Source organism: Felis catus, chromosome B1 (genome assembly GCF_018350175.1).
Source record: "Felis catus isolate Fca126 chromosome B1, F.catus_Fca126_mat1.0, whole genome shotgun sequence".
Classification (NCBI taxonomy): Eukaryota; Metazoa; Chordata; class Mammalia; order Carnivora; family Felidae; genus Felis; species Felis catus.
In genome coordinates, this window is record NC_058371.1 from 162,545,010 (window position 1) to 162,569,565 (window position 24,556).

Genomic DNA, 24,556 nt, shown 5'->3' on the forward strand with positions numbered 1-24,556 from the left:
TACGCTACTAGCAAATAAACACAGAACTGATTAGGTCCTGAAATAGAAAATTCTAACGGAATCAACGCCTGTGAACTTTAAGTCAGTATGCTGTAATTAAGCCAAAGACTATGAAATAAATTTGACAACGTGTTGACAGAACCACTGTTACCACACAATCTGCAGAAGTATCGACAACAAGTTCCACTAACCTGGCATTTTCTTCTTCTGGCCTTTCAACTTCATTTTCATCTACCAAAAAAAATACATAAATAAATAAATAAAATTAACAAACAAACCACTCTTAAAGAAACCAGTATTATGAAAATCTGAAGTGATCATCACAAGCACTAACCTAGGTCCTTTGCCAAATCACTGTGCACATGCACGTCCCATGGGCCTATAAGCACATCCAAAGTTAGATCACCTTATAATGACTTAACAAGATATGTCTTTTATGAAAAAAAAAATGACTTTACTTTTATAAAAGTAAGCTTAATTTAAGAGGCATTAAAAATTTCTAGATCTTTGTTAAGGAAACCCTACACATTTACATTCCAAAGAGTATTACTAATGCTGAATCTTGCCACCAAAGACAATTTTACAGGTTTGTCAAAGCCACAGCATCAAGGAGCTGCATGGTGCTCAAACGTGCACTTTTACTATACTAAAGAATACATATTTTAGGTAAGGAATAAATAATTAACTTTCAAATCTAGTTATCATTAACAGACAAAAGACTGTGACTTCATGAAAAGTTAAAAGCTAGATGTCAAGTCCCTTTCAAGAGGGAAGTACAAAGTGCACTGAAGTTATTTTTGGGGGAAAAAGATATATACGAGATAACTGAAAACTATAAGGCTAAGGGACATGAGATACTTCTAATGATGTGGGTTAAAGAGCAGTCTCTTAAAAAAGAAAAACTTCACCTTAATACAGGAGACATTCGGGGTTTTCTTTATGGGCCATAATGTATTCCATCTCTTTCTCTCTCTCTCTCTCTCTCTCTCTCTCTCTTTTAATTATTTATTTTTAAAGCACGACTTTCAGACAAGGAGGTACCCTTGCAGGTGCATTCCATACAAACTGACCATCAAGAAACAAGACGTTAGTTTTACAGCATCAACTTTATTTAGCTATTATTACAGAAAGACTGTTTCTGAAAGAAAGGGGCAGGGAGGGCATCCTACAGCCAAGGGGCAAGAACAGACACGCCAACAGAGCTCAGAATCGAGATAGAACAGTAGGGGAAAGAGCGCGGAAGCGAGGCGGCCGGGAATCCCCGGCGGGGAGGACCGGGAGACGGGGTCCGGCCCGGTGCCCAGCCCCTGGCCCAGCCCGGCGGCCGCGGGGTGGCTGCGTGATGGGGGCGTGGGCTGGGCGGGAGGAGGCTGGGGGCGGGGAGGCGGGAACGCGCACGCCGCACTCGGCCTAACTCTCAGGCCGGAGGAGGCTCCGTACCAGAGGCCCCAGGGGTGGCATGAGGGGCCCAGGACGCCGGCCGCTGACGGGCCGGGAGGACAGGCCTGAGAGAACCCGGGAGTGAGAGAAGGGACAGGAAGTTCCGTACCGCCATAGAGCCACTCTTCCTCCTCATCCCCTCCGGTCCCGCCGCTCAGCTCCGACACTAGGCGCTCGACCTCGCCGGCCGACATGGCCGCCCCGAGCACAACTTAAAGGCGGCGATCAACAGCCCCCTCCAACCCCTTCCCAGCCTCGCTGCCCGGGGGCGCGAGAGGGGCGCGAACCCGCCGGCGAGCAAACGAAGAAAGCGCGAGACTCAAATCCAGGAAAGGCGGCCGCGGCGTTCAGCCTGCAAACAAGACGACTCCGGCGGCGATCCGCCTGCGCAGGCGCAGCAGCAGCGCCAGCGCGCGGCGTCTTTAGGAGGCTTCGCTTCCGCGGCGCCGGCCACCTGGACCTGGTTGCGCATGCGCGCCGTGGTTGGCCCCGCCCCTGTGGAATCCCGTTTTGCCTTTTTAGCGTGGCCTTCTCCCCTGGCGTCCTGCGTCGGGGAGGTTTCCCCTCCCCCACCCTTTCCTCTGATAAGCTGCCTATGCCCGCCAGCGTACTCTTGTTCCCTTGTCCTTTAACGCTTTCTTTCTCAACTTTTTTGACTGTGTTTTAATCTTATTAAAGGCCTTGTTTCGTTCTTCACATGTTGTATCACTCGACACAGAATTGTTACTCGTTTCTCATTAGAGAGGAAAACAATGCCTACTTTATTGAATATTTAATTTTAACAGCAAACGAAAGCCGAGCTCGTGTATGAATAATGCATTCTCTTTGTTAAAATAAAACATTACACATAAGGTCGAAGACCCCCCTCATCCACTACCGTCCTTTGCACAAGTATCCCTCGTTTTCTGTTTGGTATGAATCCTCGGATTTTCTGTATGTTTACTTCACGTGTATTGTTTTGGTGGAAGAACCCGAGATTAACGAATCTTAAAGGCTGCGATACTGTGTATCGTTCTGTGGATTGCTTTTTTTTTTTTTTAATTTTTATGAAGTGTCTTGGAGACCCTTCCCATGTTAGTATACCTCAAACTATATCCATTTGTAAGTGCTTCCCAATATTCCATAGCATGGCTATCACAAAATGTATATAGCTATTTCCCTAGTGGTGTACATTTAGATTGGTTTCAACTTTTCACTTTAACCACCCTCCCTAAAAACACTACAAACGTTTACAAAAGCCTTGTAAATGACTTCTTGCAGATTTTTACAAGTATTTCTCCAAGATCATAATGTTCAGTTTTTTAGTAAATAATGCCACATCATCAGGCTAGTTTGAACACATCTTTTAAGGAGAAGGTCATCTATGATGGGTCGAAATTAGTGTTCTAGTTCTTAACTCTAACTACTTAGTTGCATGACCTCAGGTAATTAACCTTTCTTTGCTTCAGTTTTCTCATCTACAAAATGGGAAAGCTGCATTTAATGGTCTCTAAGGTTTCTTTTGGTCCAAAAGTTTTCAAATAGGACACTCAGTTTTCAACAGGAAGTCATTCTAGTTTACAAATCAATCATGGGTTTACTTGCTGTCTGGTCAATAAATATTGTTCTTCATTTAACACTTATTGAATATCTGCTGTTTAAGAACTTGGAAAACAAAAATATGAATAAAGCATAGTCCATGCTCTTAAAATGCTATCAATTTATTAAGAAAGTCAGAAGTGTCTTAATTAGTTCCCCTACAAGGGAAAAAAGATGGATATGCTTTAATAGAAACACAAATGAAATGTTTACATCCCAACAATGCCACACCATCTCCCCTTATTTATTTATTTTTTATTTTTTTCAACGTTTTTATTTATTTTTGGGACAGAGAGAGAGCATGAACGGGGGAGGGGCAGAGAGAGGGAGACACAGAATCAGAAACAGGCTCCAGGCTCCGAGCCATCCGCCCAGAGCCTGACGCGGGGCGCGAACTCACGGACCGCAAGATGGTGACCTGGCTGAAGTCGTACGCTTAACCGACTGCGCCACCCAGGCGCCCCAACATCTCCCCTTATTTAAACAAATCATGTGGTTTTAATCTCCCCTTACCTTTGAAGACTCAAAGGCTATTCCCAGTCTCCCTTATCTGTTTAGGATAATCCCTTGCAGACTTCTAAACTCTGTTGAGGTATCAATGCTGAGGCCAACATTGTGATATCTTTCCTGAATCCCACTTTATTTCCTTCCCTTTCTTTGTTCTATAAATATACTTATGGAGGGTCTCCCAAGTGCCAGAGACTCTTCTAGGCTATGCAGATTCAGCTAGGAGTAAAACAAGGTCCTTCCTCTTGGTGAAGCTTTCATTCTAATGAAGGAAGACAGACAATAAACATATAAATGTACAGCTTTGTCAAGTTGTGATAAGGATTATAAAGAAAACTAAGCAGGATAGGGGGACCTAGAGCAGAGTGATGAAGAGGGATTAGGTGCAATTTTATAATAAGAGATCAGGGAAAGTTATTCTAATAACGTGACATAAGAATAGAGAGCTGAATGGAGGAAAGAAATAAGCCCTTGTGGACTTCTGGGTGAAGCCCTATCTGACTGAGAGAATAGGAATTGCAAAGGCCCTGAAGCAGAAGTGTGCTTGGTGCATTCAAGGAACCCAAAATGAAATGGAATGGAGGGAGTAAGAAAGAGGCTAGAGATGAGATCAGGGTTATTGGAAGGTGGGTAGAGCAGAGCTAATTACACCCTTCTAGACTCTATGCTGCTTCTATGGCATGTGTCTATCACATCCTATGGTAATTACATCTACCTTCCTAGAACTCTTCACTAGATGAAGTCCTTCCTCAAACAGGGCATCTTCTTACATGCCACTTATTCATGAGATGGTGCCCAGCACTTAGATCTTGGCCTCTACTGACAGTAATGGAATGACAATTTTACAGACTGCTTAGGAATATCTTGGGGCGCCTGGGTGGCTCAGTCGGTTAAGCGTCAGACTTCAGCTCAGGTCACGATCTCGTGGTCCGTGAGTTCGAGCCCCGCGTCGGGCTCTGGGCTGATGGCTCAGAGCCTGGAGCCTGCTTCCGATTCTGTGTCTCCCTCTCTCTCTGCCCCTCCCCTGTTCATGCTCTCTCTCTCTCTGTCTCAAAAATAAATAAAACGGGGGCGCCTGGGTGGCGCAGTCGGTTAAGCGACCGACTTCAGCCAGGTCACGATCTTGCGGTCCGTGAGTTCGAGCCCCGCGTCGGGCTCTGGGTTAATGGCTCGGAGCCTGGAGCCTGTTTCCGATTCTGTGTCTCCCTCTCTCTCTGCCCCTCGCCCGTTCATGCTCTGTCTCTCTCTGTCCCAAAAATAAATAAACGTTGAAAAAAAAAATTGAATGTTCCATGACGATGCTGCTTTCCCAGCAGCCTTTAAAAAAATAAATAAATAAAAAATAAATAAATAAAACGTTGGGGCGCCTGGGTGGCTCAGTCGGTTAAGCGGCCGACTTCGGCTCAGGTCATGATCTCGCGGTCCGTGAGTTCGAGCCCCACGTCGGGCTCTGTGCTGACTGCTCAGAGCCTGGAGCCTGTTTCAGATTCTGTGTCTCCCTCTCTCTCTGTCCCTCCCCCGTTCATGCTCTCTCTCTCTCTCAAAAATAAATAAATGTTAAAAATAAATAAATAAATAAAACGTTAAAAAAATTTTTTAAAAGGAATATCTTAAGGCAGTCACTCATAGTCCTGTCTATTTATTATTCTATGAGTCTATAATGAACTTTGGTGCTTTCATGGAAGAACCAACTGCCTTCTGCCATGGATTGTCTTTCTCCTTTCGGCTGCCTAAAATAAGCTTGTCTTTCAAGATGCTACTTAAACTGAACTGAAGAGTTGATGAATAATAACTGAGGCATCAGAATTGCCTTTACAGTGGAGGTAGCATTTCAGCTAAGCTTTGAAAATAAAGATTTTCACAAGCAGAGAAGCCCATAAATCACTAATAACCACTCATAAAAGGCCTCTTCCTTCCTTCCTTTTATACTGAGTTCCTTGCCTGGATAAGCTTCTTTATCTCCCGACTCACCAGCAGAGTTTAAAGATAGGTAATTTGAAGACATGATATAAACTTAAGACTTCTTCAAACTACAATACTCTATATGTTCTGATTATATTTGTTTTCCATCTTATCATTGTGTGTGTCTGTGTATGGGTGTGTGTGTGTGTGTGCAGTTTGTTGGTTCTTAGGGAAAAAAAACCCAAAATAACTAAGCATCAGTTTAAATATATCTCTCTTTGAGAAGTACTGAAAGGGATTGCTTAATAGATGATGATTAAAATGACGGCAAGAGGTAAAAATCAAATAAAAGTGCCTTGCTCAATATCTAGTAGATAGCAAGTACTCATTAATGTGCTTTGCATGAATATGGCATTTAGGCCTGACTGTGTTCTTCACTGCCAACTTTAGTTACGTCCCTTAAATCTCAATGTTCTTCAGTTTCCTCATTAGTAAATTGATATATTAAAATATCAAATTACACCTGTATCCTGGAAGGCTAACAAAGCTAAAGTGAGGGTTCAAATGTCAATGCATGTGACAAGTTAGAGGCAAGATGGTGGTATGCTATGGTTTAGGCCTTTTGTCCTTTGAACAACCCGAATCACTGCACATATGTAGAGCGCAGTTTGTTTCTTTCTAGATGCTTCCTTTATAGGTACTTCAATGGGGAGTTAAGCACCAATTATCCATCTTCCTCTGCATTCTGACATATTTTAATACTAATTTTTATATTGCTATTTGTTTCTGGAAAATTGTGTCATCTCCTATTCAGCTCTATACTGTTGTGTAAACTGCACACTCCTTAAGGATGACAACAATTTTTTTTTTTATTTCTGTCTTCACCAGATAAGTGCTTAGTAAACCCTTAAGCCAAACGTTGATCATCCATGTGGAGGGCTTAGAAATGAGGCAAAAGGAGATATGTTTGATTTTGTGAGGAATAATAATTGCTAATTATGCTGAGCAAAGGAGTACAAATCACATTGAAATAAAGTAAATCTGGTTATCTTCAAGCATGTAATTTCAGCAGGAATTCTTTTGACTCCACCGTAATATCTGAGAGCAACAAATGGATTTTTCCTGGATTCTCTTCTCTTTTCTGTCTACCTTGTCTCCCAAGGTCATTTCCTCCAGTCCCATGACTTTTAATACTGTCTATGTGATATATGTCACTGACAGCCAATGACTCCCAGTTTTGCTTCTGCAGTCTCAACTTGTCCTTGAGCTCACTCTGATGTTTCACTGATGCCTTCCTTGATATTGAGTAAGCATGCCAAAAACAGAACTTGTGAGTTGCCCTCCCAAACCTCTCCTGTCCCACTCCCATATTCCCTCTATCAGTAATCATTATCCAACGTTGTTCCAGCCCAAACTCAACGAATTACCCTTGATTCCTCTCCTTCCCTTACGAATCCCTCTCATGCCGAGGAAAACCTGTTAGCAAGGCCCATTAGTTCTTCCTGTAAAATAGATCCCAAATCTGTCTAATTCCCTCCATCTCCATTGCCACACTGCATTTCGAGTAACACAAACCCTTCAATAGCTTCCTGTTACACCAAAAATCCAAACTTTCAGTCTCCAAAAATGCAGTACACAATGGTATAGACAATGGAATGTAATCCTGCCTTAGAAAGGACGAAAATTCTGACTCATATGTTAGATGAACCTTGATGATATTATGCCAAGTGAAATAAGCCAGTCACAAAAAGACAAATACTGTATGATTTCATTTATATAAGATATCTAGAATAGTAAACTTACGGAAATAGAAGGTAGAATTGTGGTTGCCAGTGGGAAGGGGCAATGGGGAGTTCTTGTTTAATGGACATAAAGCTTCAGTTTTGCAAGAGAAAACAGTTCTGGAGTCTGGCTTTACAACATTGCGCAAATAATTTACTGAACTGTGTACTTAAAAATGGTTAAATGGTAAATTTTATGTATTTTGTCACAATTAAACAAATAAACAAACAAACAAATACATGTCCTGACTGAACTCAGTGCATTTATTCCCCAGTCTGCTTCTCTTCCGGTTTTCTGAATCTAGTGACGACTACTTAGCAGTCATCCAGCCAGGAAACTGGGTGTGAACCTGGAATCCTCCCTCTATCTCATTCTCTTTCCCAATCTTCGTAACATCTTTTTTTTTTTTAATTTTTTTTTCAACTTTTATTTATTTTTGGGACAGAGAGAGAGAGAGAGAGAGAGAGCATGAACGGGGGAGGGGCAGAGAGAGAGGGAGACACAGAATCGGAAGCAGGCTCCAGGCTCTGAGCCATCAGCCCAGAGCCTGACGCGGGGCTCGAACTCACAGACCGCGAGATCGTGACCTGGCTGAAGTCGGACGCTTAACCGACTGCGCCACCCAGGCGCCCCGTAACATCTTTTTATATACCCCACTCTGTGTAGCCGCTTTGTTGGTATCCTTACCTGTTCTCACCCAGAGTTGTTTCTGTGACTGTTTTCTTTTCTTTTTTTTTTAATATGAAATTTATTGTCAAATTGTTTTCCATACAACACCCAGTGCTCATCCCAACAGGTGCCCTCCTCAATACCCATCACCTGCTGTGACTGTTTTCTAAATAATCTCCCCGTCCTAAATCTTATCACTCAAACTGTTTTCCATTTAGAATTCTTTCCCCCCTAAAACTCCAGATGTGAACAAACTATATCCACTCCTAACAACCCTTTAACTGTACTCAATTGGCTGCTACTATTTAGAATCAAAAATAAGACTCACTCTGATCTTGTCCCTTTTTTCTAGTTCCTAGCTCCTGTTTCAGCTTGGGCCTCTCTTCATACAATACACTCCAGCTATACAAAACCATGTGTATTTCCAGAGAATGTGTTGTATGGTTTCATGTCTCTATACCTTTGTCCATGCAGTCTCTGCTTGGGACTGCCGGGAATGCTCCTCCCCATCCTGTCCACCTGGTGAACACCTGGTTTTCTTTCAAGACAACTCAAAACTCATGTCTTATATGCAACTTCTTCTGACCACTTCCTTTTCTCCTTAATGCAATCAAAATTTATTTTTCCTCCTTTGTGACTCTTATCCATTAAAAAAAAAATTGCTTCTGTAACTGTATTGCACTTGCTTTCTTTACATGTGGGGGTCTTTTTATTTCAGATTCTTTTGAAGGCAAGGCTGTGCCTTATTTCTATTTATATGAGCAATGCTTAACACAGTGTCTCAAATACTGTACATGTCCATTAAAAGTTCGTTGACTATATCATTTATTATATGGATATGAATTGAACACTTATTGGTCATTTAATCAACATTTATTAAATACATGTTATTTTCTAGTGTTGGATATACCAGGCCTTTAAGTGTATAATGTTGTAGGAAAACAAGATTGTTAAAAGTTACGTCATGATATGGCAAATACTTAGCAGAGGTGAAAATTCTTCATGGATCAAGGAATTTCATTAACCATTGTGCCTTTGTTGCCTAGGTCAGTGATTATACCTAGTAAGTGCTTAACAAATAGTGATTGAATTGAACTGAACTTGTGAAACATTCTGGGCTCAATCTATTGACTTAATTGTGCATGCATATACTGTTCTAGGCAGGGATTAGCTGGGGAGAAATTGAGAAATCATGAAGGATTTGTGCCATTACAAGGAGTCTGGCTGTATCCTATAGGCAACTGGGCCAGACTTGGTAGGACCAGCTTAGTTCATTAGGAAGAAAACTGAATTGGAGGGAAAAGAGATATAAAACTGGGAAATGATGGGGGATCATCGCTAGTGTCCAGTTGAGTGGTGACGGTGGATTAAGCCGGTGACGCCAAGGATGGATGGGCCGAAGGGGCTGGATTCTAGGATTTTTGAAGCAGATCCAGATTTAGTGCCAATGAAATGAGGGAAAGAAGATGGAGAAAGTGAAAACGAGACCAGTAGGTTTCTTATGAGGCTTAAGCGCTATAATGTATGTGACAGCAATCTATTAACTACAAAAATTACACATCACTTGGTTGTTTTCATCTTCTATTGGCGGCTCTGAGTTTAGATGGGCAAACCTAATTTTAGAGACGTGTAGAGGATCCAAGGAAAATGCCAAATTTCGGATTCGCTTTTATTATCCCAGAGATTTCTCAGGACGCAGGGAAAGGGAACCTGAGCCCAGAGGGAGAGGAGAAGAAAACAGTTTAGCGAGGCCCAGCCCTTCCGAATCACCCAGGAGCCACACAGCCCTGCCCTCTTCTCCCCAGCCCCCACCGTCCTTCCGCAAGTTCTCCGCGCCAGCCAATCACGCTCCGCTACGTCATCAATGTGCGCGGACACTGGACAAGTCAGAGACAGCACCACGTGTACTGTGTTGACTGTCAAAACCTTCAGGAGCCCAATTCCCGGAAGCTGTGAGTTCTGAAAGAAGTTCCTGCACTCGAGCGCCCGGAGTCTGCGAGCCCCCAACCATGAGCGCCCCGGGCGTGCTGTCCTTTACCCAGCAAGGCTGGGAGCAGGTGCTGGCCAAAGTGAAACGGGCTTTGGTCTACCTGGACGCCGCCTGCGCCGAGAGCCTGCACTGGGGCTGCGGATCCACGCGGCTTCTGGAGGCGGTGGGAGGTCCTGAGTGTCACCTGCGGGAGTTCGAGCCCGCCGCAGTTGGTGGTGGAGCCAAGCAGCCTAAGGCGGTGTTTGTGTTGAGCTGCCTGCTGAAAGGCCGGACCGTGGAGACCCTACGGGATATCATCTGTCGCAGTCACTTCCAGTACTGTGTGGTGGTCACAGCCGTGAACCACGCTGTCCACCTCACCGCTAATCACGTGCCGGCGGCTGCAGCGGCCGAGCTGGAAGGGCAGCAGCCGGTGTTCGAGCAACTGGAGGAGAAGCTGTGTGAGTGGATGGGCAATATGAACTACACCGCCGAGGTGCTGCACGTCCCGTTGTTGCTCGCCCCTGTGGCTCCCCACCTTGCCTTGACTCCAGCCTTTGCTTCCCTTTTTCCACTGCTCCCCCAGGATGTGCATCTCCTTAACAGCGCCCGACCGGACAAGAGGAGGCTAGGAAGCCTGAGTGAGGTGGATGCCACGGCCCTGACCCCTGAGCTGTTTTTGCAAATCAGGTGCCTGGTGTCAGGCCTCAGTTCTCTGTGTGAGCATTTCGGGGTGCGGGAGGAGTGTTTTGCCGTAGGTTCCCTCAGTCGGATCATCGCTGCAGATCTGGCTAATTATGCCCCTGCCAAGAACAGGAGGAAGACTGCCACAGGCAGGGCATCAGTGGTCTTTGTGGACAGAACTCTGGATCTCACGGGTAAGTGGGGTTGCTGTGGGTCTTCCTAACCACTCTCCAAAGTTTTGGGACTTTCACTGATTCAGCATATGCTTTATTGACCTCTTACTATGTGTCAAGTTGAGGATACAGAGATCAACTAGATGGATACAGCCCCTGATCCCACAGAGTTTGTCATCTAGAGGGGAATACAGACAAGCAAATTAGCAATTACAGTAGTCAATTTGTTAAACGCTGTAACGGGTAAATACATCTTTAACATGCACTGCTTTGTTAAACAACAACTACATCTAGCTAAAGATACTGGGGACATGGAATTATGCCGACATGGAGGAGAACTGTACACCTGGGAACCTTTTAGAAATGTGCAGATGCACGTGGATGGAACTGGAGAGTGTGATGCTAAGTGAAATAAGCCATACAGAGAAAGACAGATACCATATGTTTTCACTCTTATGTGGATCCTGAGAAACTTAACAGAAACCCATGGAGGAGGGGAAGGAAAAAAAAAAAAAGAGGTTAGAGTGGGAGAGAGCCAAAGCATAAGAGACTCTTAAAAACTGAAAACAAACTGAGGGTTGATGGGGGGTGGGAGGGAGGGGAGGGTGGGTGATGGGTATTGAGGAGGGCACCTTTTGGGATGAGCACTGGGTGTTGTATGGAAACCAATTGGGCAATAAATTTCATATATTGAAAAAAAATAAAATTTTAGCAGATTTCAAAAAAAAAAAAAAAAAGAAATGTGCAGATGCCAGTATTCACAGTAATGCTTCATAAGACGGCTCTAATTTGTGGGAGAGATGTTGACAGATGAACCAGTGCAAGGGAAACTGTACAATACATGAAATTATCACAGACAGTTTAGTTTTAGGTCTCTTTAAATGAGTGTTAATAAACACTTAAATATCTTGAGATTAAATGCAATTGTATTTAGTTGAATATCTTGAGATTAAATGCAATTGTATTTAATTGAATATCTTGAGATTAAATACAGTTGAGACCAACCACAATTGTAGAAAATATTTTCAAATGTTCAGTGATTGATTCTTAGCTCTCATTCTATTGAAGATTCACTTGTATTTAATTGGATATCTTGAGATTAAATACAGTTGAGACCAACCACAATTGTAGAAAATATTTTCAAATGTTCAGTGATTGATTCTTAGCTCTCATTCTATTGAAGATTTGGTAGGTCATCTCAAATTTTAATAATGTATCAATCATTTATATGTGTAGAGAACAAATGTAACCCTTAAAATAGATGAAGAGAAAACACTTTCTGATAGTGACATGTGCATATTTTCAAAGGTCAACTTTATGATTCTCTAATTAGGTAGATGTAATGTTACTAGTAGTATAGTCTGGCCACACCCAAATTCAGGGAGAATGATCAGGAAACTGACCTTGGCAAGCATTCTTCTGAGGAGATCGGAAAAACAGTGGAATGAAGTTGTAAAAACCACAATAGCTGTATTTGAGTCTTTGACCTTGTAAGATTAATTTTCAGATCATAAAATAGAAAGTAAGCTAAATGAGAATACTGGGATGTCAGCTTAATTATGTGACCAAAAAAACAGGTGTCTAGTCTGTCAGTGCGATATAAGTATAACTGTAACCGCCCAGAACTCTTAAAAGGATTAAAAAGCACCTGAGGAGTTTATGCTTGTTGAATTTTTGAGTGTGTGGTGTATACTGTTTATAATTCTATTTCCTTACGCCCCAAATAGGACAGATTGTTTCACAATGAACTGTCACATAGTTTTGTGCCCCTCCCCCACCGTTCTGACTTCAGGTAGGCAAACTTTAGTGTCCTGGCTGTCCAGCATCATAGCAACAGTTCTGTTAAGTCTTAGGCATCTCTTTCTTGTATATGACTCTTGAAAATATAAGCCATCAGAAAACTTCCATGCATTCCCATCACCAAATGTGGTATATCTGCACCCACATATTTTTCTTTCTTTGTATTAAAAAGAGAGGTACTGTCTCTGCTGCTGTCTAATGACAACTTCTTCACCTTTGCAGACTAGGTCCTTTCCCTTTTCACTTCTCTCAAAGATTTACCTCTAATTCGTACCCTCCCCTATTCCTAGATCATCATTAAAAAAAAAATCTTTTCTACTGGATTTTTCCGGTCAACGTACAAACAGAATGTAGCATCTTTTTTCTCAGCCCCTCATGGTCCTCCAACTTGTTTTATTTCTTGCTCCATTTTACAGCAAACTTGAAAGAGTTGTCTGTACTTGCTGTCTCTACAATCATCTGCTCCAATTTTCCCTTGAGTCCCCTTCAGCTAGGCTCCTTCCCCTCTAATTGCCCCCCACCCCCCCAGTGCTTCCCAGCAATTTCAAATCTCCATCAAGATCACTAATGGCCTCCATATTGCCAAATCCAATGTTCAATTATCAGGATTCATTTTACTCCCTCTCAAAGCAGCATTTGACACAGTGGAGTAGAGGACGCAGAGAGTTAAAAATATAAAAAAATATTAAGACATACAAAAGATACACGGATAATACAGGTTCTTGTGTAATCACCATGAATATGGAAATCTGACATGCCATTTGCTTGCTGACCATCTTCCCACAGCCTTGCATCACACCCTCTGTCAAATCCAAATTCTTTACCATTGTTTTCAAGGCCATTACAAGACCTGCCTACGTATACCTCTCCTACCTCATCTCTCATTGATCTCCCTTCACACATTAGTCTCCCACCTCACTGGCTACCTGGCCATCCCTCAACATGCCAAGTATGTCCCAGCCTCAGGGCCTTTGAAGTTAGTTCTGCAGCTCAGCTTGGAATGTTCTTCCTTCACGTATCTACGTGGCTTTCTTGTTGACATTTTGGAATCTCTGCTCAGATTTCTGCTTCTCAGGCAAGGCTTCCCTGACCACCTTTTTCTAGCTACTCTGTAACCCTAATTGGGATTAGTTTGTTCTTGTGGTCCTAGTAATTTATAAATTAATGTCTTTTTATTTTTATTTTTAATTTTTTTAAATGTTTATTTATTTTTGACAGAGAAAGACAGTGCATGAGTGGGGGAGGGGCAGAGAGCGAGGGGGAGACACAGAATCCGAAGCAGGCTCCAGGCTCTGAGCTGTCAGCACAGAGCCTGATGCGAGGCTCGAATTCACAGACCGCGAGATGATGACCTGAGCCGAAGTCCGACGCTTAACCAACTGAGCCACCCAGGCGCCCCAAAATTAGTCTTTTTAATGGATACCTTTTCAATAATCACTCAAATTGTCTTCCAGATGAACAGATTAATGATTCATTTGTATCAAAGATCAAAGATGTTTCAACATACTCTTATGACCTCCTGTTGGAAATATTCCGGACTGATTTTCAGTTGGCACATAGCTGTGTTGTCAAACCTGTTTTTTAAACATTAAAATTCTGTACTAGTGAGTAGAGAGAAATCCTCTACTTTTTGGGACTGCAAGTCCCCCACTACTGTTGCCCAGTAGAGAAGAGTGATAGGACCTAGGAGAGTGTTGGAGTGTTGGTGTGGAGACAGCTGGCCCCCCAGAGCTGCTGAGGGTACTGAGACAGCGAGGGGTGGTGGCAGTGATGGCTGTGGGAATGCAACACTTGCCCTCCTCCAAGGTGGTCCCAAACTGAATGGGGTGGTAGGTGGATGGTATTGGTGGCATTATTGTTAGCATGGGTGCTCTCTGTCGTTGGTCCAGTCTCTATGGTGTCCGGGAACATACCTGATCACCATGCTCAAATTTTTTCCTGATCTGTCTGGGATGTAACAAGAATAAGGACCTGGGAGTCATGACAATACATTTAATGGAGAAGCTGTTACAAGAGTTTGGTGTGGATTCTTACATCAGATTGTGACTTAGATTGGTGCTTTGTTTATCCAGTGATAGCTGCAGCATATAAAAGATTACACCAGGGACACCTGGGTGGCTCAGTCGGTTAGGTGTCTGACTTTGGCTCAGGTCGTGATCTCGCAGTTGATGAGTTCAAGCCCCGCGTTCGGTTCTGTGCTGACAGCACAGGGCCTGGAGCCTGCTTCGGATTCTATGTCTCCCTCTCTCTGCCCCTACCCCACTCACGCTCTCTGTCTCAAAAATAAGTGAACATTAAAAACATTTTTTTTTTAGAAGATGAAACCAACAATTTCTAAAAATTAAAAGATGATTGGAAATGGTTGGAATGAGTTGAATACTTGGCGTTTCAATTTAAATTACTTGACAGCAGTTTTAATATAGGGATCAAAAGGAAATACATGTTTCAGGGTTTGATTTAGGTGTTAATTTTCATGTACATGTATTAATTTGTTATCAGTTGTTTAATATTGTGGGGGCGCCTGGGTGGCGCAGTCGGTTAAGCGTCCGACTTGAGCCAGGTCACGATCTCGCGGTCCGTGAGTTTGAGCCCCGCGTCGGGCTCTGGGCTGATGGCTCAGAGCCTGGAGCCTGTTTCCGATTCTGTGTCTCCCTCTCTCTCTGCCCCTCCCCCGTTCATGCTCTGTCTCTCTCTGTCCCCAAAATAAATAAACGTTGAAAAAAAAATTAAAAAAAAAAGTTGTTTAATATTGTGGATAACATCCTTGACAATTTACCATTAGAAAATTTATATGCTTATATACCTTCTTAGAATAAATTAGCACTACCAAAAATAACCTCCAATAATTCATAAATATCTGTCATTCTTTTTTTTTTTTTTTTAATTTTTTTTCAACGTTTATTTATTTTTGGGACAGAGAGAGACAGAGCATGAACGGGGGAGGGGCAGAGAGAGAGGGAGACACAGAATCGGAAACAGGCTCCAGGCTCCGAGCCATCAGCCCAGAGCCCGACGCGGGGCTCGAACTCACGGACCGCGAGATCGTGACCTGGCTGAAGTCGGACGCTTAACCAACTGCGCCACCCAGGCGCCCCAATATCTGTCATTCTTAACATCTTGCTTACAGTACAAATAAATTTCTTTCTCATCTCTTGTCATCACCTTTGTGGAGAGTAATACTAATTTGCCTAATAGTTGGTATAAACATTTATTGAAGGCCTACTACGTGCCAGTTATTTTTCCAGGTATAGGGAAACAGTGATAAACAAGATAGACAATTTCCTTACTCTCCTGAAGCAGTTAATAAACTCTCAACTATAGAAACACTGAAATGCAGTAGAGATACAGAAAATTTGTTGTAATTATTTGAGAAGCAAATGGCTGCTGATGTCTGTTTGCTATGATTTTGGCTTACTTTTGCCATGTCTAGACCACCCGGAAGCCTGGGTCCCTGCTTCAGGGTGCGTCAGGCATGTTTGCACAGGGCATCTAAGTACAACATTCTGTGGACTGTTCTGGCTTCCAGTTTGTTTCAAAGGAGAATTAAAAAGGTGGATGTGATTTATGAATCCCTAAAAGGTTTGAGTCTGTTTCTTTTTCCATTCTTTTGTGGCTCTTAAGACTGACTAGAGTGCTTTGCTGATAATCTTCAAGTTCAAAATCGAAAGACAGGAGGTGGCAGTAAATCTGGGATGTAAATTTCCTCTCCTGGTTCAATTCTTCTAAATTTTAGTTTCATGTAAACTTTTAAAATACATCCATTTCGATTAAAGATTTACTTCCAATCCAAAGGGTGGCTCATATTCCTGGGATTATGATACACTGATGCATTTATATTCGTTTTAAGATGTATATATTATTTGTTAAAGTATTGAAATTTGAGACTGTTAATGGCTAACATTTGAGAGCATATTACTTTTCTCACCACTCTGCATATCTCAGCTCCTTTGATTTTCACAATAGTTGTGTGAAGTATTATAATTATCCCCACTTTGCAAATGAGAAAAGTTTGGAAACTCTTGTGCTAGATAGTAGAGATGCTGCTGAGAGGGTATCCAGCCAGCAGCTTCAGAGACTAAACACAGTTGTTGGGCTCCGATCCTGCCATCGTGTTCAGAAAAGCGATTTATTCTTTCTTCCCCCAATCTGATTTTCCACAAAATACAAAATAATCAGCGAATATTTTAGAGTTCAGAGGATATGGTTTAAAATAAAACACAAGCGTGAGGTATGATTGAGAAGACTTAGAAGACTGATGATGTTGCTGGTGTTAAATGCACATCAGTATAATAACTTCAAGTTCTGGCTTAAGTGGCTTAGTTGTTGTTTGCTCTTCATTGAGCTTTGAGGGTTTTCTCATTTGTGAACAGGGTAAAATGGTGACCTTGAAGTGCTGTTGGAAGGATATGAAATCATTCATTCATTCATTCATTCATTCATTCAATATATAACTAATATAGTGGGTAAGATTAAAAAGTGATAGGATTTCCATTTTGCATAGCATAGCTAGAGAAGGCCTTTCTGAGGATGTGACATTTGAGCAGAGATGGAAAGAAGAGGAGAAGCAAGCTGTGTGGCTGTCTTGTTGTAGAACATAAAGACCCAGTGGCAGGTGCAAAGGATCTGAGGTGGGAATATGTTTGACATGTTTGAAGAACAGTAGGAGGTCAGTGTGGATCCCTTCAGCTTGTCCTGCAAACACGGAGGGCTTGTGGTAGGAGATGAAGTTGGAGAGATCGGCAACAGGAATGCACCGTAGGGCAGAGTAAGGACTTAGTGTAAAAGCCAAAGTATGATAGGAGAATTGGGGAGTTTCGAACTACGATGTGACGTGATCAGACTTATGTCATACGGGATCATAAACGGAAGGAGTGAGGGGATTGAGGTAGAGCCTCAATATAAGGCTGCTGCTACTGCTCCCTAGGTTGTATAATAGGCATGAGTGGTTAGGTAGGGTGGTCTTAGCTCTGCTTCTTCCTCGTCGTAGGTCCTTGGGCAAGTGCCCAACTTCTAGGTCTCAGTTTCCTGATCTGTAAAGTGAAGATACCCATTCAGAGGGTCATTGAGAGGGTAAAATAACACATCTATATCCTAAAACAGTGCCTGGTATATATTGGGCTGTGGAAAATGTTTCTTACTTTTAATAATTAATGATATGCATTTAAAATGACTTAAGTTTTACTACTTCAAATATGTGTTTTCTCCCTAAGGCTAAGAGCATGAATACAAGAATGAGTTGTCACACATGTAACCCAGAAGAATTCTCTTACCTGACCTCTCACCTGCTACTAAAGGACATGAGAGTTGGTAAGAGCTAGCCATTTGTCAGGAGCTGCATTCTGTCATACCTAGAGAAAAAAACAAAAAGCAGAATAAGTGAGGGGCGCCTGGGTGGCTCAGTCAGTTAAGTGTCCGACTTTGGCTCAGGTCATGATCTCGCGGTTCATGAGTTCGAGCCCAGCATTGGGCTCCGTTCTCACAGCTTGGAGCCTGGAGCCTGCTTTGGATTCTGTGTCTCCCTCTCTCTCTGCTCCTCCCCTGCTTGCCCTCTGTCTCTGTCTCTCTCTCAAAAATAAATAAACATTAAAATAAAACAGAATAAGTGAGATTTCTATGATGATTCTGCCACCTTGCTACAATTTTGGTCACTTAGCAAAGTGTAAAGAATGGTATGGATGATACCTATTCATTTCATAAATGCTTGTTGAGCAATTTTTATGTGCAGCTTCTGTGCTAGGTGATAGTGACATAAAGCCTCACTACTCAGTATGTCCTGGGGACTTAAAGCCTTAGCTTAACTGAAGCTAATTAAATATGCAGAATCTCAGGCCTCACCCCACACTTATGAATCAGAATCTGTATTTTAACAGGATCTTTAGGTGATTTGAAAGTGCAGTAAAGTTTGAGAAGTGCTAATGGAAAGATCAGTCAAAGCTATTGTCCGTGAGAGACTGAGAACCAAATGAAAATGCCCAAAGCTCAGCAAGTTAGAGTGAATGACATGTGCCTTCATAAGGTTTAGGTACAAAATTCTCCTTTAAGGGGTCACCATTTCTAGGTCAGTGGTTCTCAACCTGGTTTCACCTTCGAACCACCCCAGAAAGTCTGATTTTTAAAAATGGGTCTTCCTAAGAGACTCTTAAAAACAGAATAAACTGAGGGTTGATGGGGGGTGGGAGGGAGGGGATAGTGGGTGATGGGCATTGAGGAGGGCACCTGTTGGGATGAGCACTGGGTGTTGTATGGAAACCAATTTGACAATACATTTCATATTTAAAAAAAAAAATGGGTCTGGTGGGCAGGCTAGAATCAGAATTCTTTTAAAAGCTCCCCACATGTGCAAAGATATAAGAAGGGGCATAGGTTGTTCTGGGAATACTTTTTAGATCATTTTTTATTAGAGCTTAAGGTGCATGAAGGTTGGGATGAATGAAGGAGTGGTAAAAGATGAGAAAGGGTGATGGGGATAACGAGGAAGGAGGTTAGGGCCATTTTCCAAAAGCCTTAAATTTAATGCTCAGTGAGGAGTCGTAAGAAATTTTTAGGCAGGCAAAGTACAGGCACACATTTCCTGTTGAATGAGTTTTCTGGTGGACGGTGTCGGGGATGGATCTATTGATTCCAAAGTGGGAACTGAGAGGTGAGTCAGACTCTGATGGGGTGGGTTTTTTGTTGCTGTTGTTTTGCTTGCTTTTTTTCTAGTCCAGTTTATTAAAGCATAGTTTACATATAGTAATATTCATCAGTTTTAGTGCGTAGTTTTGTCAACAACAGACAGTCGTGAAACCAACACCCACAATCAACACATTTTGGAGATTGATCAGAAGACCATTATAACATCTAGGTGAGAAATGATGTGACTTTAAACTGAGTCAATAATGGAAAGAATGAAGAAAGGAGTCGTTAAGTATTTAAATGAGAGAATTATCAGCGTGCTGGCTGATATAATGGAGAGGATTAAGAGAAGATATGCCAAGTTTTCTAGCCTGGGCAGTTGCAGAATCCATTCACTGTGATAGGGAAGGTAGGAGAGGATTCAAGTTAGGGGCAGTATAATGAATGTTATGTGATTCTCTTATCCAAGATTTCTGTGTGGGGAAAGGTATTTATTGAATAAACTTGTATATATACTGCCTTATGATTATCCTACCCCCAACCCCTTCCCCTGCAAAATCCTACCTGATAGTATGGAATCCTTGAGTGGGGTTTTGACGGGTGTGCAGTATCTAATACACACCCTTTGTACTCGATTTGACTGATGTGAGACAGCCATAGGTAGTGTTAAAAAACATTGGTGCCAGTAATACTTGTAATAGTAGTATTAGAGATCTGATAACCTAACACCGCTTTCCCCATCCAGATTGTGAGTCAACTGAATATGGGATAAGAAGTTGCCAGGTTTTATTATGGATACAGTAAACATTAAGGAATGCGGCTTATGTCTATGGACAAGTGACTTCCTAATACTGAATCCCAGAATTGAAAGGTTTACCCAACACAACAGCAGGACTGAACCAGAGCGAGTCTTTTTCCTTCTTCCCAAGGGCAGAGCCTATCCTAGGAGTAGCAAGTAGAACAGAACCGGAGAGTCCAGGGGAAAAGTGATTGACTAAAGGACGTAAAGCAATTTTGGGAGTCTTATGCGAATTGTTGTCCTTCTACGTAGAAGGGAACGTTAGGAGTAATACATATATTGTTCTTACGAGACAGAACTATAATAAAATACTGAAACATCTCAAAATAATGAAAGAGAGTCACAGATTCTTGAGAAGGAATGATGGGCAATCAGCAAGGAAGGGAGTCTTTGAATATCCTAATTCAAAGAGTCCAGTAGCTCTATCTCAACCCAAAGGGACAATATGCACAACCTCAAAATATTCTGTTTGTGAGTAGGTTGGAAAATGCTATTGTTGCATTTCTGTCTTTTTAGCCTCAGTACAGTGTGACTAAGCTCTTGTGAGGGCTCGTATATGTATGTGTATGTGTATATGTATATATATTTTATTTTAATTCCAGTATCATTAACATACAGTGTTAATGAGGACGTCTCAATTCTTGCTTCTCACTTTATTCTGTTTGAGTAGAGGCGAGTGAAGATGTTACCTGCCTTATGATAATGATACTAGCATATACATTCACATATGATCCACAGAATAATGCAGGATTGGTATTTTTCTGGTGCTGTTACCTAAACGAGTTTAGCCCTTGAAGCAATTGACTTAACATAGGATTTCAAGTCTTGAGGTTTGAAGATATTTAGGTGTCAGTGGGACCAACTCTGAGTTTATAGCTTGGTAAGATAGTACCACATTTATGGAAGTGGCCTCAGATTAAACAGGGAACTAGTGGACTGTGGGACCACTAGAACCCATGCCTCCAATTTCTTTTTCCTACACGCACCCTGGAAAAGATGGCATTGGGAAATAAAACACTCTGTGGCTATACTAGACCACATTGCTGTTGGCCAAAATAACTGGGTTCTGGTTGATTTCCATTCTTCAGCTTTTCAAATAATATTTTTTAATTTCTGTAATAAAGGAAAAATTAAGTTCTCTGAAAATTTAACTGTGATACAAGTCTTTCCATTTTATTGATTTCATAAAAGGAGAATCTGAAATTATTGTGACATTGAGAGGCCCTGAATTCTTAGTCTTTTTTGGGTCATATAAATAGCACTAGTTAAATGTAAAAAATGAATCTTGAACCAGAGAACTGAAGCCAGAGATGGAAGAAATTGTATTCAGAAGAGAAGGACAATTGGTTGAAAGCCCATACCTGCTTTATCTGTCATTATCAAGTATGCTAGATATACATATCCTTTTGACTAAATCTAAGAAGCTGAGTGATTATGTCTGTGTAAATTTAACATTTTATTAATTCTCTGATATAATAGTAGAGACAGTAACTGATAGAATGTAAATTATTTTTCCACTTAGGTAAGTCTCATGTGCTCCTTCTAGAAAATATTAGGAAAAAATGATGTTTAGGTAGAGTTTATATCAACCAAAATATCCTACTATCCAAAGATAACCCTTGTTAAAATGTTGGTGTGTGTGTGTGTGTGTGTGTGTGTGTGTGTGTGTGTGTGTAACAACATATTTTTTATTCTTTTTACAATAGGAATGTATATTCACCATGGGAAGTTTAGAGGCTATAATTAGAAGAAAATAAAAATCATGATTTGAGAACTGCTTCAATATATATACCATAATTGTAAAAAAAAATTCTGTTCTATTCCTTTACTTTTTCTTATTTTAAATGTTTTATCTATTTCTTTTGAGAGAGAGAGAGAGAGAGAGAGAGAGAGAGAGAGCAAGCATACAAGTGGGGAAGAGGCAGAGAGAAAGGGAGAGAGAGAATCCCAAGCAGTCTAGGTGCTATCATCTTAGGCCCAGTTCGGGACCTGATCTCAGAAACCAAACCATGAGATCATGCCCTGAGCCAAAATCAAGAGTCAGATGCTTAACCCATTGAGCCACCCAGGCATCCCTCCCTCCTTTGAATGTTTAAGATGTTAAGACATAATATTTTAAGCGTATGAATGATACTTTGGCTCTGTAGAAATAACTATCAGGTTTAAAACTTGAGGAAAAATAAGTATGTTGTATTTTGACTTCTCATATTTGGAGAGTTTCAAGAGGGATGGATTAGTTAACAATTTGCAGAGGGTTTAATGTACTAAAACTTAACAAAGACCCCTGAGTTTGGCATAGGGGAGGAGTGAGAAGCAGCCAGACTGTAGAGGCTTAAGAAATTGGGGAAGAATGGTAGCATATGTATACCACTTGTGCGTGCCATGTGTCAACAAATAGCAGTTGAAAAATAAGAATAGCTTGGTGCAGGGTTCAGATTTGGGGCACCAAGTTCAAAGAAATACTATTTTAATGATGAGTGGATATTTTCGAAAATTTTTAGTGAGTGATGAGGGAACTAGTGGAGAGAGAAATTCATGATGCTATGAGGTAATCCTAGTATCTCCATTCCAGACTTAAAGATATAATTCACTTAAGGCCCTCTGACCCCCATTTGGATCTCAGGACATTTATACTCACTAGGCATTCATTCAGCAAGAATTTATTATTAAAAACATTTTTTTTAATGTTTATTCATTTTTTTTAAGAGAGAGACAGAGTGTGAGTGTGGGAGGGGCAGACAGAGAGGGAGACCCTGAATCTGAAGCAGGCTCCAGGCTCTGAGTTGTCAGCACAGAACCCAATGTGGGGCTTGAACCCATGAACTGTGAGATCATGACCTGAGCCAAAGTCGGACGCTTAACTGACTGAGTCACCCAGGCGGCCCTCAGCAAGAATTAAGTGAGCAGCTTTTAAGTCTGAGTTCTAAGGGGACAACCATAAATCTAGATAGCATAAATAAGATATGGTTCCTTCTAAGCCTAATAAATGAATATTCTACAGATGGTACAAGAACTCTTTCCTCTTTACCATTAGAAGTCACCTTAGAGGCGCCTGGGTGGCGCAGTTGGTTAAGTGTCCGACTTCAGCCAGGTCACGATCTCGCGGTCCGCGAGTTCGAGCCCCGCATCGGGCTCTGGGCTGATGGCTCAGAGCTTGGAGCCTGTTTCCGATTCTGTGTCTCCCTCTCTCTCTGCCCCTCCCCCGTTCATGCTCTGTCTCTCTCTGTCCCAAAAATAAATAAACGTTGAAAAAAAAAATTAAAAAAAAAAAAAGAAGTCACCTTAGAAGCACTCAGTTGACTCTGTCTTAAGTCATTTTTATGGACCTGTTTTTGTTATTGTTTTTGTTGTTAATAGTGTGGTTTTGGTGGTTTCTGCCTCTTGAGTTTGAATTCTTGCTCTGTATCTTGCAAGTTACATATTCCTGAGCAAGTTACTTAAGCTAAATCTTCTACTCTGTACATGAGCATAATACCCATCTATTAGAGTTATCATAAGAATTAAGTGGATAATAAATGTACGGTATGAAACCTAATACCTGGTTCATCACAGGCTCTCAGTAAATATTAGCTATTGTGATGAAGATGGTGGTAATGGTGACGAGGATTCCTTGGATTCTTGATTTGTTGTTTTCTACCTAGTTCTGTCCAATTAATATGATGTGGCAAGAAGAACAGATAGAGGTAGAGACAGAGAGACATTAGGAAACAAGAAGTTGACTGATTTAGAACGGGTGGGATCAAAACAAGACTTGCCAAGTCCTACCCGTTGTTGGAAGGAGGTCACCCAACCAATGATGGCTTTTGGAAAGATAACTTGGTTTCGTGGAAAAAATATTACACTGTCTCATTAGTCTTGAATTTCAATTTGAGGTCCTCAGTCATTTGTTATTAAAAGAGTTAATGGATGTGAAGTACCTAGAACCGTGTGTTGTACGCAGAAAGCACTTTACAAATGCTTGTATCATTATAAACTGTTATCATTCATTCATTTAGTTTTCCTGTGATCTAAGAAATATTTAGCGAGAGCCTACTAGCTGCCAAGTTGCCTGCTAGACACGCTGGGTACAGGGTGAACTAGATAAAGAGTTGCCATTATGAAGATAAGGTTCTAGCAGAGGGGAGATTTGCTATTCTTGGTCAGGTCTCTAAGCCCTCTGCGTTGTGAAGTTTTCATCAGTAAAATAAAGTTTGGCTCTAAAATCTTACAATAGTATCATCCAATGACACTATTTTCTTGGCTGAATATATGCTGATTATTTATTTATATATTAAATACCTATTGATACCTCCTGTATATCGGCACTGTGCTAGGTGCCGGGAATATAGTAGTAGCCAGAGAAGACACAGTGCCTGCCCTCATGGAGCCTTAAGTCCAAAACACAAGGCATGGGTTGACTAGGTAATTGTGAGCTTGATTAGTCTTATGGAGGGCAAAATGCTAGGCTTGTGATTTATGTGACAGAAAGCATATATATGTATGTATATATATATATATGTGTGTGTGTGTGTGTGTGTGTTACTCTTGATGGAAGGGCCATTATAGAGCATTAATACAGCTTTTTTTGAGTTTTGTGAGTTTATGTTCTCCATTTTGTGAGTTTATATTTTTGTGAGTTTATATTTTGTTGTCTGCTTA

At 41.5% G+C, this 24,556-nt stretch overlaps 2 protein-coding genes across 28 annotated transcripts in view; one reads left to right on the forward strand and one right to left on the reverse strand.

Annotated features, from left to right (window-relative positions):
- Positions 1-1,856, reverse strand: part of FIP1L1 (factor interacting with PAPOLA and CPSF1) — an 82,585-nt gene extending 80,729 nt beyond the window's left edge. For 8 of the 25 annotated variants that reach the window (XM_045056375.1, XM_019829499.3, XM_011281880.4 and 5 more), the window contains exons 1-3: positions 1,550-1,855; positions 335-379; positions 192-231 (exon numbers count right to left, since the gene is read on the reverse strand). In XM_045056375.1, coding sequence (XP_044912310.1) covers positions 192-231; positions 335-379; positions 1,550-1,634 — 170 coding nt within the window. In that variant the 5' untranslated portion in view covers positions 1,635-1,855. Of the gene's footprint in view, positions 1-191; positions 232-334; positions 380-1,549 lie in introns of all 25 variants that reach the window. The other 17 variants (XM_045056377.1, XM_045056376.1, XM_045056368.1 and 14 more) reach the window with 4 other exon arrangements.
- A 7,885-nt stretch (positions 1,857-9,741) lies between these two features.
- The window catches only part of SCFD2 (sec1 family domain containing 2), a 405,365-nt gene continuing 390,550 nt past the window's right edge, over positions 9,742-24,556 (forward strand). For 2 of the 3 annotated variants that reach the window (XM_023253105.2, XM_023253107.2), the window contains exon 1: positions 9,742-10,725. In XM_023253105.2, coding sequence (XP_023108873.1) covers positions 9,888-10,725 — 838 coding nt within the window. In that variant the 5' untranslated portion in view covers positions 9,742-9,887. The remainder of the gene's footprint in view (positions 10,726-24,556) is intronic. The other variant, XM_023253104.2, reaches the window with a different exon arrangement.